Here is a 16,197-nt window from a genome sequence, read left to right on the forward strand (position 1 = left end):
GGAAATAAATGTTTAAATACATCCAGGAACAATGCAGCTGGAGGACGGCTCTAACCCACTGTCACTCTGGTACCGGGGAAGACGGGTGCAGTGACGGTCGCCCTGCAGAGTAGGGCTGGAGGAACATCGACCTCTGGCACTCAGGTGACTAAATCCCCGCAAAAGAAAAGGTGACAGCTGCTAGCTTGTTCCAGTTTGTACCTGTAGTGACCAGGTGAGCGCTGGGTTAACTTTTCACAGAGCAGGTTGCTACCTTGCTACCAAAACGGGACGCCACCGTCCACATACGAAGAATAAGACCCGAAATGAGCTTCAGCTGACCTCCATTTTAAAGGATCAGAAAAGTGTTTGATCGGCTTCTGCATCTAATCTTCTGGATTTTACTTAATACATGAACATGCATCTTAACTGAATATTTAACGTAAATACTGATTTTTTACAAAAATCCAAAGTTCTGCATGCAGATTAAACAGTCTAATCTCTTTTTCAGGTTAATTAAAACATTTAATCTGATCACAGAATGGAACTTTGTATGCTTCAGCTGGTCGTTCACATGGTGTTCCAGACGTTTTAGCTAATCAACACAGCGGTCAACGCTAACACACCAAGGAGCAACCTCTGTGTGATTAGCTTAGTTTATCGCTCACTACGTCGGCTGTGCGAGACTAAAATCATTTCAGCTTTCATCAAAACAGCACCATCTGTCTCTAGAGGGCTTTCAATAATCACTTGGCAGCAGCACAAACAAACCCTAAACCCTAAAGAGATGACACCAACACGACGTGCTCTACTGAACCAAAACCCGGCCAAAGGTCGGTCCGACTTGTCTCCGGGGATCCTGTCCTGATGCGGGATCAGCCTGCAGGAGGACGAGGCCGGATGGAAGGAGTGATGAAGAACTGACCAAAGAGAACTAAAGGCTACCTGCAGCAGCAGGCAGAGCGGTTCTGATAAGAGACGAATGAAACACGAGGCTCAGCTCACGTACAAAGACAGGATGTGATGTCATCTGTAGCTGTCAGATTTAGACTAAAACTGAAGAGTTTGGACAAATGACTTCATGAACCAAATCAAAAAGGTCACAGACATGCGTGAGATTTTTATCATGTGTCAGATTAGGTAATCGCTGGATTATCAAGTTACGTGTGTTTCCGATTTTCAGAAAATTTGGTGGTTTTCTTCTTCGTTCTACTCAAGACTCAATGCTCATTTCCTTCCCTGACACCTCAGCTCTGTTGGTTCAGACCTTCATCAGACTGATGCTGAGGAGTCTGAGAGCAGCTTTAAGTCTCATAATGAAACCTCCAAAAGCCAGTTTCATTCAGTGATGAAGAAATCTCCAAAAGCTGTTAAGTCTTCCTCTCGTCCCCAAAGGTCAACAATGAACTTCCAGGATTTCCTCTCAGGTTTCTTACTGCCAATAACATTCAGCTGAAAGGTTTAATCAGTGCAGCTGGAGGAGACAGTTTCTACTCTTCTTGTTCAAGTCATTTAAAAGATGGCTGGAGCCTCACTGTTCATTTTCCTTGCGACTGCTACAGTATTCTAACACAGCTTTTCCTCCAGCATCCTCAACATCCTCCCCATCCTTTGAACCAGACTGACTACCTTCTTTCTGAATGTGCTAATTTGAGACTGCGGGAACTCGGTCTAAACAGGCCCAAACAAACAAAGCAGCAGCGAGCGCCGACGCTCTCGTGTCACATGCGAGCGATGGAGGAGCTGGATGCCGGCTGGGCGGAGCCGGCGGGGGCTCCCTCTGTGTCTGTCCAAGCATTATCTTCAGAGATGGATACCAGCAGAGCCAGCATGAAAACAAATGTGTCGCCGCCAGAGCAGTTAGTCACGACGCCACCTCAGCACGCGGCAGGAAGAGGCAAAGCAGCAGGTCGCTTTGCCTCTTTCAGGTTTACAACCAGGGCTGAAGCTGCTGGAGGGGAACCTCCACCCTGCTGCTGTTGGTGCCACACTCTGCTCCTTCAGCTAAAGTGGTTCAGGGTTCACAATCTGTCCTTTGGTTAGCACGTTTTTCTTTTCCAGTGATAACATCGGTGAAAGATCTGAGTTGAGTTTCAGCAGAACACATGGGAGACAAACATGGAACATGGCACACAGACAGAAATCAAAAGACAAGGCATATCAAAAACCCAGGCATGACAAACTCAAGAGCCCAAAATCAGAAAAATCAAGTTCAATAAGAGCACCGACACGCAGAGCATCTTAAATACGGATACAGAAAACAAACATAACAACAGACTGGAGTTAAGACAGGAAGCAGAAACACTGCAGAAAACCCACCTTTACATGCTGATACGACCAGCAGACACACACACGCACACGCACACACACACACACACACACACACACACACTCTTTTATTAGAAAGCTCTCAGCTTCACCGACAACTTAATGAACTCTAGGACAGTTGTTTTATTTATTTTACAAGCTCCGAAGGCCTTGCTGATCCCAAGCTGGGACTCGGGGACCTCCACAGGCTCTTTATGTGGAGTCTGGGTCTTCAGCAAAAAAGTAGGAGAAATACATAGAAATATAATGTACATGGCAGACTGCTCACAGCTCAGCAAACACCCGTCTGAATGTGAGTCAGAATGTGATGCTGCGTCCGGTCTGGCTGGACGTGCTCCACAATCAGGGCTCAGTCCTGAGCCTTACCTGACTTGTGGTGGTGGTGATGACGGTGGTGGCGGAGTTGAAGGTGGGCGGAGATGTGAACGTGTTGGGCCAGGACGTCGGCCAGCCTGCCGCCGGCCGCCCCGCTGCCCCCGCTGCGTGTGGAGGAGGACGAGGAGGAGGCCGTGGACGAGGTGGTGGTGGTGGTGGAGGAGGTGCCGTGGATGGCCCGGCTTATCCAGTGCTCCATGCTGATGCTCCCCTCCCGGCTGGACGAGGTTCCTCCGCCGCCTCCTCCGTCCTCTTCCTCGCCGTCTCCTCCCTCCCCTTCATCGCCGTCGCCCTGTCCCTCGCCCTCTGAGCCTGAGGACGTATCTGAGGAGGAGAGCAGACGATGGACGTGGCAGAGGAGGACAAATAAATGAGAAAGAACGTTTTGAGGTTTGCCATTTCTAGACTTGATTGACTTATTGTTAGTATTTCAAGGCACAGTTTGGTTTCATTACGTGGACAGACTGAAGAAAAGATCTGGTTAGCGACAGCGTTAACCACACGTCAGCGTTAAGCTTTAAATCTGTCGACGTTTCTGTGGATGTGGGGGTCTGCTGTCTGAAGCCTGAGAGATTTCAGCTCATATCTGTTTCGCCACAGGGGGGAGTGAAGTTTGGTTTTGGAAGCTAAAAGTGTGTGTGTGTGTGTCTGTGTCTGTGTGTGTGTGAGTGTGCACGTTTTGCATGTGATTTCCATAATGCCCGTGGCTGTCAGACTGATAGTGGGGATATGAATAACAACAGCAGCTGACCCAGTTCTGCACACACAGGTGGTGTGTGTGTGTGTGTGTGTGTGTGTGTGTGTGTGTGTGTGTGTGTGTGTGTGTGTGTGCGCGCATGTGTGTTTTAGTCAGTTAAAGGGAGAGCGAACATCAGGTGGGCAGAGGCGCTGGGCTCATGAGGTGGTATTGTTGATAGAGGAGGACGAGGACAGAAGGTCCCACGTGGGACAGGGTGGACAGGGTGGACTCTGTGGACTCTGAGGCCACTTGTGGGCAGCATAACGAGCTGAAAACACGGACGTATTATCACCTGACACGCTTAATGTGGCGGACATCATCACAACGGCCCCGACAGTCAGTGCACATAATCTGCTTAAGAAGTTCGACAAAATGTGAAAATGCTGAAAGCGGACTTTCTTATTCCTTGTATGGTCAGTGTTAACTTTAAAAGGTGACACTTCCTGTTGGTCACGGATTACACCTGACATTTGCAGCTGTGGGACGCGGTGGGACTTTGATGACATGCTCAATCGGCAAACGTGCGTCTCGTTATCAGCGGGACCCCGAGGAGACGACCGGCAACAAAACACAAACATGTTGACGAAAATAAGATGCTGCCAGGCAACCCGGGACCTCATGAAACAAACACAGAGAGAGCAGAGAGGCGGCGAGTCCTCGACGCACAGCAGCTCGTCGTAAAGCTCAAACTCATCTGATGATGGGCTGAGAAAACGCAGCTCAGAGAAACCCGCCAAAAGCCAATGAAGAGCACACGGGAGCCCTGCCTCGCTCGCCTTCTCTGCACGACACGACAGGCTGCTCGGCAACACGCGACTCCGCCGTCCTCAAATGAACCTCACCGGCAGGCTGCGTGTGTGTGAGTGTGAGTGTGTGCGTGCTGCTTTCATGGCTCCCTCAGGATGTGCTTTCTAAATCTGCACGGCGGACTGAGTGCATTTCTGTGAGTGTGTCAGCTTGTTTACCTGCTTTAGTGGCAGAAATAAAAACAGAGAAATCCTGTGAATCCTGTGCACGTGTACATGCAGTACTACTCTGTGATGGCTCCGCAGTGCACAGAGTAGTACTGCATATGAATGAGTTGTGCATGTAGAAAACGTGTTGGAACAGCAGCTGTTGTTTGGTGTGTGTGTTTTATTGGGATGTACTGCATATTGTATGTTTACGAGTGACATTTACACACTCACAAGACGTGGACAAAATAACAGAGACAGACGGGTTCACAACAGTCACGTCGGAGGATTTGTGGGAATCATTTTCAGGAACGTCATGAACTGCTCTCGCTCTGGGAAACGTTCCACTGATGTGAGTCATCACTCTGTGCGTCTGCTCCGAGCCAACAGGACGGCCTCACGTTTAATCTTCGCCGAACTGCTGGTGTGTGAAATGAGGTCCTCGTTAACTCCCTCACTAAACGACAGTGGAAAGACGTGGATGAAAGCACCTGTGCGACGTGTCAGGTGCACTAAAACACGTCCATGTGTCAGATGTTCACGGGAGGTCAGAGGCGGCAGCTTTGGCTCGACTTTCGAGGAAGAATCCTGCAGTTTGATTCGTCTAACTGCCTCAAGCAAACATCATCAGTATGTGCAGAGAGGAAATGAGGCAGCTGTTGCCTCACGCACACGACTGAAACTGAGGGCAGGTACCTGACATATCATGATGGATCCCCTGCTATCATTAGATGTGACATTTTGCAAATTGTAATTTCTGAATTTATCGCAGACAGTTGAAGTCTGCAGCTGCTGGCAGGTTCAGAACTTTTCGCCAGTTTACGATTACTGCAACGACTGCCTGATGGAAGTTAAAAACATCTCATAAATATCTTTTAACTGCTCTGCCATTCCTGACGTCAGTGAACACAACACACCTGGTCAGGTTCCATGCAGGTTCACTGAGATGGTTTAGCATCAGTGAAACGTGACGGCAAGCGTGCGATGGTTTTAATCGAGGGTATGAAAACAACTGTATTCATGTCACGAGGCTTACAGACGGCGCATGTCCACATCTGTATGTGGCGATGCTGCATGAAACACATCTTTCTGCTGTAAAGTCAGCGTCCACTCACTCACACTCCGTCAGACGGTCCATACCTGGTGGCGTGTAGGCGTCCATCGAGGTCTGGACCACCAGGGACCTCCGCTTCGAAGGCATGGGCACCGCCATCTTCCTCTCCTTGTGCTTGGCGAGCGCCGCCTGCACCGCCTCTGTGTGCACATCTGGACACACACACACACACACACACAGCAGGGTCAGGTCACATTCACCCAGCAGGACCTGTAAACCTGCAGTGAAGCATCGCACAACCCAAACCCCTCGGTGCTTCACCTCAGGCTGAAAACTGCATGACAAACTGAATCCACAGTAGTACTTTATGTTTAGTACTTTAGGAGTATTAAACCCAAGTACAGTTTTGAGGTACTTTCGCTCCAATACATTTCAGAGGCCAATACTGTTCCCACAGAAACTCTCCAACGTGTTGTGGAAAGCCTTCACAGAAGAGTGGAAGCTGTTAGAGCTGCAAAAGGTTAAACTGTTTTCACAGCATTCGTGTTCTGTCAGAGCAAACTCAGACTGTCCAGCGTCATGTGAAGACAAAGTAAGACAGGTTGTCCCTCTCTGCTCCAGCAACTCAAACCTTCACATATCAGCTCGTCTTCACGGTCTTTACTGCTAACCTCAGTTGTCACCACAGCAAATTTCTACAAATGAATTTTGAATGAGATGCCACTGAAGAGAATTTAAGTTAAAATCCTTAGTTAATCCTGTTTTAATCCTTTCTGGACAGCAGATGGAACAAAACCAAACAATGCATGTTGCAAGAGCTGTGGTGGATTGGCCCAAAGCTTCTTCCACAGATCTGTGCCAAATCCGGACCGCAGAGACATGCACCAGGCAACGTCCTCAGGAGGACGTCTTCTCAGGGGACTGGGCTCACAGGGGAAACGTGTAAAATGTGGCCAGATTTCAAATATAGCTCCAAAAACACATCACCAGGGTAACCCGACCGCTAAGTTACCGTTAGCTCAGTTAGCCGTGGAGTTAACGGACCCATAGCCGACTGGGTCGCTGTGGGCGACGAGGCTGTGCTCAACCGGGCTCCACGGCCTGAACGAGGCTGGGACTGGGACACAGCCTCTGAGACCGGCAGAGGTGGTTTACAGCAGCTCTGAAGGGGACTGGGACCCCCATCACACACAAAAAACTGATGCAGTGTCGCATTGTACCAAATTGTGTTCCTTCGCTTTCCACATGTGGGCCTGACGTATCACACGTTCAGAGCTGATCTGCTCACATCCAAACCAAAGGAAAGGATCCTAACTGGATCCCCCCCTCTGACTTGCAAACATGAGCAGCAAAGGCCTCGCATTACGATCACATCCTCACCTTTACTGCACTGGTGAACTCGTGCAAGAAAATGTAAAAATGTTATCGTTACGTTATCGTATCGTCCGTTAATGAGGTGGTTGATGAAATGAACATCTGCTGGTCCGAGTCAAACCTTACAGAAACTTACAGCCCTGACAAAGTGCCAGTCAGACATGTCAGAGACGGACACACGACTACGGAAGCCCTGAGAGGTGAAGTTTGCTTTTATTTTGTTGTTGTTTTTTGGTCAGGATCATTTTTCAAGTGTGTGTTTTTGTAATACCCACTTCAGCCACAAGAGGCTGCGGTGCACCACGAGCACATGTTCTCACTGGGACTAAAAGCATTCATGTTTTCTGCCAGGTGAGTTTTCATTTCTCCAACAAATAAATAAGTAGGACAAAACGTCCACAGCCAGGCATCGTGGAGGACATTCCCGCCTCTTACCCGATCGGTAACGTTCGTCTCTGGAGCCAGAGGAGCGCCGGCGGTGGTAGCGTGAGGACGAGGACGGGGTGACCGGGTTTCTCCTCTCCTGGCCCATGGACGGCTCCATTCCTGCAGCACAAAGAGTCAGCTTTATCATTCATGGCCTCTCCGATCCAAAATCTGTTCCACAGGACAGACTTAGACAACTCATTTTGTGTATCTTGTGTATTTTACATATTTTTGTACACATCGCAGTTGCAGTCACAATGTCAGTCACAAAGCTGGAAACAATAAAAGGCGGTCAGAGGATGTTATGGCTTATTCAGTTTTTTAAATTACAAATTTATGACTTTATAATCACAGTGATTAGGTCAAGTTTTTCTTGTAAATTCGTGAGTTTTCTCAGATTTTTATCCATCTCCTTGATTTTTTTGTTTGTTCTTTCGCCTAACGGCCCTGATGCACGGCTGTGCATTTCTAAAACAGAAGCAGATTTCCCCTGAATCGAACCAACCACGTGAGGAAGACACACGCTCGAAGAAAACAACCTCCCCACACGCCGATCAATAAGTCTGATGATAACGACCACCCTGACGCTGCCAGCCCGCTGCCAGCCGCTGATCTACGAGCGTCCACTCTCAGCTCCTCGCTTCCTGCCTCGTCTGTCTTCATTAGAGCTCACAGCGCGGCTCAGCAGAAAGGTAAAAGTTGATTAGCCGACCATAAAACGACTTTGAGCCGGAGCTGGAATACATGACAGGTCTGGGAAGCACCTCGCTTTCCTGTTTCCTCTGGGGAGTCTGGATGGACAGCTGGACCCGCTGGACCTGCCCCCTCCACCACCACCTCCACCACCTCCACCACCTCCTGACTCGCTCTGCTTTGAAAGTGTTTTCTTGCTCTCTCTTTTCTTCACTCTCTTCACTTGTTTTATCCTCAAGTCGCTCTACAGGACCACGTGCACGCCTGCTCTCACCACACACTCCCACGTTTAGCCCCTGATGCATGGCTCATCGTCTGGGACCAGATCCTCCTCGGGCTGCGATCACACGTCCTGTCCCGCTTACACTTCGGCCCTGCGAACAAAGAATCTAAACGCGATGAGACGTCCCACGCGAAGGCCCGGAGCGAAACCTCGAAGGCGGTTGGCGCAGGCCTCTCGCTCACCTCCTGCCTGCACTGAGACAGAAGGACCTGATTCACACCCAGTCAGGCGAGGCAGCGCTGTGGGAGGACACAGGACTGACTCCTGTGAAACCCAGCCTGAACTCTCCCAGAGAGGCCTCCTCCATCTGCAACAGGTTTGCAGAGTATTTCTCCTCCCCTGCTGGCAGCTCCATGTTGTTTTGAGGCACCAGGCAACGTAACAGAAACTCAAAGCTACTTGGCAAACCTGAGTGTTCGTGCATGTGTCCTTTTTAGGCCCGAATGACAGTGAACGTCTCACGACAACCAGCGCTAATAAGAAAACACTCATATTGTCATTTCGGAAATATGAACAACATGACCGGCTCACGTGACTGACCATCGCAAAGTGACAGCAGGTTGCACGAGTTGATTCGGTCTTTTCATTGAGCGACCGACTCGGCAGCAGCCAAAACTCACTCAAAATGAACAGGAAGACTCGTGTGTTTTCACCGCAGAGACGATGTGGTCAGAACGAGGCCACCTGAACCGAGGTGGATGATGTGGACGACCCCGACACCAACAGCACCTTAACGTCAAACACCAGCAGACTGCAGTCTCCAGAAACTTTTCAACACAGACCCTGAACATCAGAAGAACCTTTGCTGCCACAAGCAGAATGAGCAGATGCTGTTTCTGTATTAGTGTGTGTGTGGGGAAGCTAACAGTGAAGCTCAGAAGCTCAAAGTCTGTTTCAGTTCCTCAAAGGTTTTCCTAACAGCGTAACTCTTTGGACACGACTCGACGGTCTCAGCTGTTCTCTGTATAAAGTTTAAGGTTTGCAGTGTGAAGAGAAGCCAGCTGAGGCCTGAATTAATCATTAAAAACAAAAGTTCACAACCCAGCCTGAATAAGAGATGAACAGAGTGCAGGTGTTCTCAGACTGATCCACCTGCTCTGGGCCTCCACAGCCGTTTGCTTCTGTTCTCAGCAAGGTGCACCTCAAGAGGACAGAGACATGCACAGAGACGTGGACGGAGACATGCACAGAGACGTGGACGAAGACGTGGACTGAGACGTGGACGAAGACGTGAACTGAGACGTGGACGAAGACGTGGACTGAGACATGGACAGAGGCATGGACAGAGATGTGGACCGAGACAGGGACGGAGACGGAGTTTGACTCCCTGCAGGCTCCCGTCAAATCAAAGTCCTCTGAGGGGGAACTTCAGTCCTGAAGTCCAGTCCAAACCAGGAGGGGAAATCCAGCATAAACACTCTGATATCAGCCTGACTGAGAACCAAACAGTCCGGATTAACAGGCCTGAGAGGGAAGAAGTCAGTGTCACCGTGTGTGTGTGTCTGAAAGGGAGCATTGTGTTGTTAGGTGTGTGTGTGAGGGTCTGAACATGAGAGAAAGGGCGTATTGTGTCACACAAATACAGTGTGTGTGTGTGTGTGTGTGTGTGTGTGTGTGTGTGTGTGTGTGTGTGTGCATGTGTGTGTGCAGATGAGTGTGTGTCATCCAGCCCCCCCTGCAGTGAATGAGGGACGACCCCCCACTGGCCCTGAATGTGAATACCACACATTTTTCCCTTCCCACACCCCTCATTCCTTCCCATGATGCATTTCCTGACAGAGACACACACACACACACACACACACAGTCAGTGGATTCCAGTAATAGCTCTGGCAGTGCCAGTGTGTCTGCTGGTCTCCAGTCCGGTCCTGCTGCTGGGGCTCGGCTCTGTGGTGCTGCTGATGAGTTCTGAGAGCAGGATCGGAACCAACACGCACACCTGAGCATCTGGAACAAAACCACCTGCAGTCCTGCAGAGTTCTTCCTCGCTGCGTCCTGTTTCATCGATCAGCACAGCATTCGGATGTTTGGTTGGGTCGAGACGCCCGATTTCACCATCGCGGATCAGCTTGTTGTAGCCTCCGAGTGCTGCTTGGCTAAAGCGCTAATCCTGAACAGGGTTTGGGACGGATTCTGCAGGCCCCTTTGACAGACCTGCGAGGTCAAGACGCCGTCTGGGAGGCCGAGATCAGAACACCTCACTCTAAATACTGCACAACTCTGTGCCTTAAACGCAGCATTTTAGTTTGTTTAAGCTTTAAAGTGAGGACGACTCCTCAGCACTTCCTGTTTCCTTCTGTTCTGCTCCTGCTGATCATCTTCCTCTCAGCGGGAAAAGCCTGCAGGTGATTTGTGTTTCTCTGAGTCACTCTGATGACAGTGGAAAGGTGAGAAGGTTTACCTGGTGCTTGCGGGAAGAAGGCTCCAATCAGCTTGGATCGCTTCTTCTCATAGCCCTTCTGTGTGATATCACCTGCCAGAGACAAGAGAGAGACGTTTACTCTCCACATTCGTTTGTATGCAACACTGAAGCCAGCAAACTCACAGCACAGATTAAAGCTCGTCCACAGTTTCACCCAGAAGCTGTCACACAGCTGAAGGCCTTAAAGCGAGAAAAACAAACATCTAAGGCTGATTATCAGCCGACTTCATGTGAACAAACATCAGGGAAAACTCAAAGGCTGCACTGAAAAAGCTGCAGTCTAACCCATCAAAACAGAGAGAAAACTGTTTGACTTGTTGCATTACGCTGAGTCATTCTCTTCACTCAACCAGGACCAGATGCTGCACTGTGTGTGTGTGTGCGTGTGTGCGTGCGCGTGCACGGTGCTCAAAACCCCCTCAGAACTTGCTGACTGCTCCCTTTGTGTGATAAATCAGGCCGACCTGCGGTACCATCAGTGGACCTGAACGCAGCACAGAGCACATCTGAATCCAATAGTCCTATTAGAAAGACTCTGTGTGCTGTGTTTTAACCACCAGGGAACACCAGACGGGAGGAGTTTGTCGCAGTCACACTCAAAGACAAAGCATTTGGGGAAAATTGGAAGGTAAACAGAAATCATATGAGAGTTTGTGTTTGACTGATACTGAAACACCAGAAATCAAGCTACGACTTCAGAGGAGAGCCGAGAGAGAGGAGCATCATGGGAACTGGAGTTTAAGAGCTGAAGGCAGAGACATTTTGTCTGATGGCACGTGTGAAAGGTGGAGGCGGCTTCAGGGTTTCTCTGACTGGACGAGGACCAAGTTAAGAAATTAAGAACTGGTTGCCTGATGCACGAAAGAAAGTGAGTGACGCTAAATCTGCGGAGGATTTGTCGAACACGGAAAGAAGCTGTTTGAGCGGCTGACTTGACAAATCCTTCTTAAACACACATACGCATGACTAACTGGCTCGGATCAGGCAGCCGACTGTGGGCACGGACGTCATCGGTGACACAGTGCGTGTGAGTGTGTGTGTGTGTGTGTGTGTTTCTGGTCGCGTGAAGCCCAGGCACATGGCAATAATTAGCATCTCTGAAGGGGGATCTGACTTCCCTGCAGAGAGAAAGAGAAACTGGCAAAAGATTCAGTTTGAAGAGAGACACGACGGGTGAGTGGAGGGAGGACTGACCTCGTCTTCAAGAACACACACACACACACACACACACACACACACACCAGCCATCTGACTAACTTAATTGGGATTTTATCAGTGACAGAGTCAAAGTGAAATGAACGTGTCACTCAGCGAGCTGCTCTGTGTTTGCAATTTCCATCCAATCAGCCAGAGAGACGGGCAGCCAGACGGGCAGCCAGTCAGTCAGAGAGACAGACAGGCAGTCAGTCAGACAGTCAGAGACAGACAGTCAGAGCGACAGGCAGGCAGGATCTACCACAACACTGCCAAAGGAGAACAAGGTTTTAAGTTTCTGAACTGTGCCTTTATTCCACTTCCTGTCTCGTTAACCATAACATCAGTTATTTGTGCTTTCTGATCCGACCGCCCAACAGATAAACACATCTGTGCTACGAAGTATGAAAAGAAGTAAATCCAGAGAAGCAGCTGAGGACCCTGCAGGCTTCAGTCCTGCATTCATGTCCAAGTGCGCGACAGAGTTTTGAGGCACGCGGCCGCCTGATGACGGCCTCACAGCGAGCGTCCTGACAGGCAGGCTGCTGCCTCTGTGACTCCCTGCACTGACGTCAAGCTCGCCGCCTCTTCGCCTCGACCCTGAAGTCAAGCGTTGCGGGCTGCATATAAATCCCTCCTTCACGCATTTACACGACATCCGTGGGCGCCAGTGAAGTCACTATAGCAACCGATGACGAGATGACTTCCTCACTGGGCAACAAGTCGACAACAGACAGATCAAGAACGGGATAAAGTCTGACGCTGAACTCACTGTAGATGTTACGTGATTTTTGGGTGCAAATGCTTTTATGAAATATCGAGTCCACCATAAGGCCATAAGTATGTGGACGCCCCCACATGTTGTCTGTTCGTCGTGGCTTCCATCTGACCGTTTAATTCCAGATAGAAGAGATTTTAAACTTACAACACTGTGATATTTTAGACACACTGTTTGTCCCTGCGCACAAAGTCAGGCCCATAAAGGAGGACTTCTGCCACACCACCAGCAGACCCGATCATCAGTGTCAGACCTGAAACCAGCAAACCCCTGCAGCCCGGTTCACAGACCAGCGGCAACACTGACCCCAGAGGAGCGGACGGCAGCAGGTTAATGCCCACACATGAACGAGACGCTGAGGTGTCCACATACTTTTGGCCACCTCTCTGTGTTGTCCACCCTGCTAAGTCATTTTCCCACAGAGAATGTATGTGTGTGTGTGTGTGTGTGTGCAGAGGAACAGCAGGGCTGAGCCTCCGTGACCATATACAGTCAGACAGAGATGGAGGGAGGGAGAAGGAGAGGAGGCGAAAAGAAGGAGCCAGTGGAAAAACAACCCTGATAAAAACGAAGCAGAGAGAGAGGGAAGAGTGTTGCATCCATCAGCACCTAAAAAGGAAGCCCAGTTGATTTTATTGTTTCCACACAGCAACACTGGAGATAAAGAGACAGAGACAGAGGACAAAGATGGAGACCTCAGAGCAAGAAAAAAGGAGCGTTTAATGGCAGGAGAAAAGCAGGGAGAAAAGGGTGGCGACAAAACAGGAAGAGAGAGAACGAGGTTTGTGTCATGTGACTCTGAGCTGCTGGGAGCTCAACAGAAAGAGAGTGAAAACACCAAAACATCTGCCTGCCTGCCTATCTGTCTGCCTGCTGTCTGTCTGCCTGTCTGTCTCTCTGTCTGCCTGTCTGTCTCTCTGTCTGCCTGCCTGCTGTCTCTCTGCCTGCCTGTCTGCTGTCTGTCTGCCTGCCTGTCTGTCTGTGTCTGTTTGCCTGCCTGTCTGTCTCTCTGCCTGACTGTCTGTCTGTGTGTCTGTTTGCGTGCCTGTCTGTCTCTCTGTCTGCCTGTCTCTCTGCCTGCCTGCCTGTCTGTCTGCCTGCCTGCCTGCCTGCCTGTCTGTCCGGTGACCTGAGCTGCATGCTGACATCATGTCCTGGTTCCCACAGACTTGTGTGCACACATCACGTCAGCTTCGAGTCCGCTCACCCCAGCAGGACCGTCAGGCCTCACGTCTGTAACTACTGACTGACTGTAGTCCTGAGAGACAAACTACTGACTAGTAGACTACAGCATCAACACTTCAGAGGTCTCACACTAAACACTAAACGTTTATTTGGATGTTAAAAACTAAAACGACCCTGAAAGATTAGTTTTTAAATAAACTGCAGCACTTCCTGTGGTTTCAACGTGTTCACACACACACATGCAGAGCTTTACATCCATAAGAACACACACACAAACAACACACTAATACACAGCACAGGGAAGAGGAAACGCCCAAGGACTCCCCCGGGAACACACACACACACACACACACACACACCTGAGTGAGTGCAGGTGGAGGCAGCAGGTGTTTACAGTGACAACACGCTGAGTCAGGACTGAAGCTCACGTCCACACAGGAAGCAGCTCACATTCGGGCACATCAAGCTCGCCTGTCGCCACACACCTGAATTGCACGGTTTTGAATTTCAGCCCAGCGTTGGTGCTTTTTGAGGGTTTTACCTTCACATGTTCCCTGGACAGGAAGTCCACGAGGGCCTTCTGGCCTCTTGCTGCCCTCTCAGTCTGCAGCAGTCGCTTTCCCTTTTCACAAAGCAAAAGGCAGCGAGTGCACACGACTCGTCGGAGGTGTTAAAATAACACACACACCCTCTGCTCGTCATGAAAGTTGAGACAGGAGCGAGTCAGCGTTTGTCCTCGGGTCCGGGTGGAAAGTCCCCGTCGCAGACCATCGAGGAAACGGACTCGTCTGAAACAGTTCGTTAACGCACACACTGAACCAACAAATAACCAAAAGAGTTGAGTGCTGAAAGTTCTGATGATCCTGTAAGACCCCGACCTGTCTGAAGTACTCGGATCTTAGCTTGAGTAAAAGTACACGCCCTGCAGAGAGGTGCAGTGTACAGGAGGAAATGGAGTAACACAATACCACACAGGATAACTGAAGTACAGTACAAGTACCTCACAGCTGTACTTCACAGTACCTGATTAACTCTGACAGCTCCTCACCGCTGCTGCTTCACGTCCATCCAGCAGCTTCAGACACAAACAGACCACAAAGCTTCTGTGACGCTGAACGACCAAACATCTGACCACCATCAGCCCCTCCTGTCGAGAGCCGAACAACCAACAGGAAATCAGTCGCCAATTACTTCGATGATCAACGAATCGTTTCCAGCTTCTTAGACGTCAGGATTTTGCTGCTCGTTGTCATCCGGTTGATGCTCAGCTAACGTGGAAAAGATTCTCACGTTAAGATGGCTGACAAGAGGAACTCGTGGAGGTTCTCGCTCCGACCTGAACGCTCAGGAGTACGACTGTGACATCACACAGCGCCGCAGTACTGACGGCGAGTCGGGCTACGACAGCTCACGTCACGCAAAACTTCATCTAAAAGTTTGGAAACTGGTGCTGGTTAGATCCAGAAATCTCACACACACACACACACACACACACACACACACACACACACACACACACACTCAGCGTCCTTCTACTCACCGAACACAAAGCCAACAGGCAGCACAGGAGGAAACAACTGACACAGCAGTCAACCTTCAGGCGAGCCTCCGTCCTCGTCTGTGGTGGTCCTCCCACAGCTCAGTGTGTGAAAACACTGGCTGCTTATTCCCCATTGGCCAGACACACACACACACACACACACACGCAATTAGCAAACACACACAAAGACAAGCAGCTTATTAGTTTCAAAGAAGAGCAGGTCAACCTTGTGAACAAAGACAAAAGGCTGAAGGTGTCTGCTGACATTTAGCTACTGATGCTGCCTTTGTTGTTAAGACACACACACACACACACACACACACACACACACAAACACACACTGCAGCTGTGGATTGGTTGGCAATTAATGCACTGTTTATTTGCCTCTTTCAGACTAGGAAGGAAGGAACTACTTTTCACCTCAGTTCAGTGTGTGTGTGTGTGTGTGTGTGTGTGTGTGTGTGTGTGTGTGTGTGTGTGTGTGAATATAAACACCACCCCCTCCCCTCAGTTGGTACAGTCCAAACTGCCTGCCCAAACACGCTGCCAGGCGACATCAGCAAAACAAACAAATTGGTTTGTTAGTCGGCCGACTTCACAGTGAGGTGAGAGAGAGGACACACACACACACACACACACACACACACACACACACACACACACACACACACACACACACACACACACAACAGCCTTGTTTCTGGCCTCTGACCCTTGGGACCACCCACCTCTGGTGGTTACTATGGCGACAGGTGCCAACAGCAGGGGGTCAGTGTGGATGAAATGAATATTGTGATAACTGAGCTCCTGCTCAAACTTATTCACTGACATGGACTGGAATACTGAGGTGAGACCCTGAAGGCATCTCAGGCGC

At 49.8% G+C, this 16,197-nt stretch overlaps 1 protein-coding gene across 8 annotated transcripts in view; it reads right to left on the bottom strand.

Annotated features, from left to right (window-relative positions):
- Positions 1 to 16,197, bottom strand: part of LOC124069129 (disco-interacting protein 2 homolog C) — a 112,092-nt gene that overhangs the window by 39,566 nt on the left and 56,329 nt on the right. For 5 of the 8 annotated variants that reach the window (XM_046407945.1, XM_046407938.1, XM_046407937.1 and 2 more), the window contains exons 2-5: positions 10,606 to 10,677; positions 7,238 to 7,348; positions 5,515 to 5,640; positions 2,674 to 3,006 (exon numbers count right to left, since the gene is read on the bottom strand). In XM_046407945.1, coding sequence (XP_046263901.1) covers positions 2,674 to 3,006; positions 5,515 to 5,640; positions 7,238 to 7,348; positions 10,606 to 10,677 — 642 coding nt within the window. Of the gene's footprint in view, positions 1 to 2,673; positions 3,007 to 4,608; positions 5,219 to 5,514; positions 5,641 to 7,237; positions 7,349 to 10,605; positions 10,678 to 15,323; positions 15,443 to 16,197 lie in introns of those variants that run through there. The other 3 variants (XM_046407943.1, XM_046407942.1, XM_046407944.1) reach the window with 3 other exon arrangements.

The sequence above is a fragment of the Scatophagus argus genome, chromosome 13 (genome assembly GCF_020382885.2).
Source record: "Scatophagus argus isolate fScaArg1 chromosome 13, fScaArg1.pri, whole genome shotgun sequence".
NCBI classification, from domain to species: Eukaryota; Metazoa; Chordata; class Actinopteri; family Scatophagidae; genus Scatophagus; species Scatophagus argus.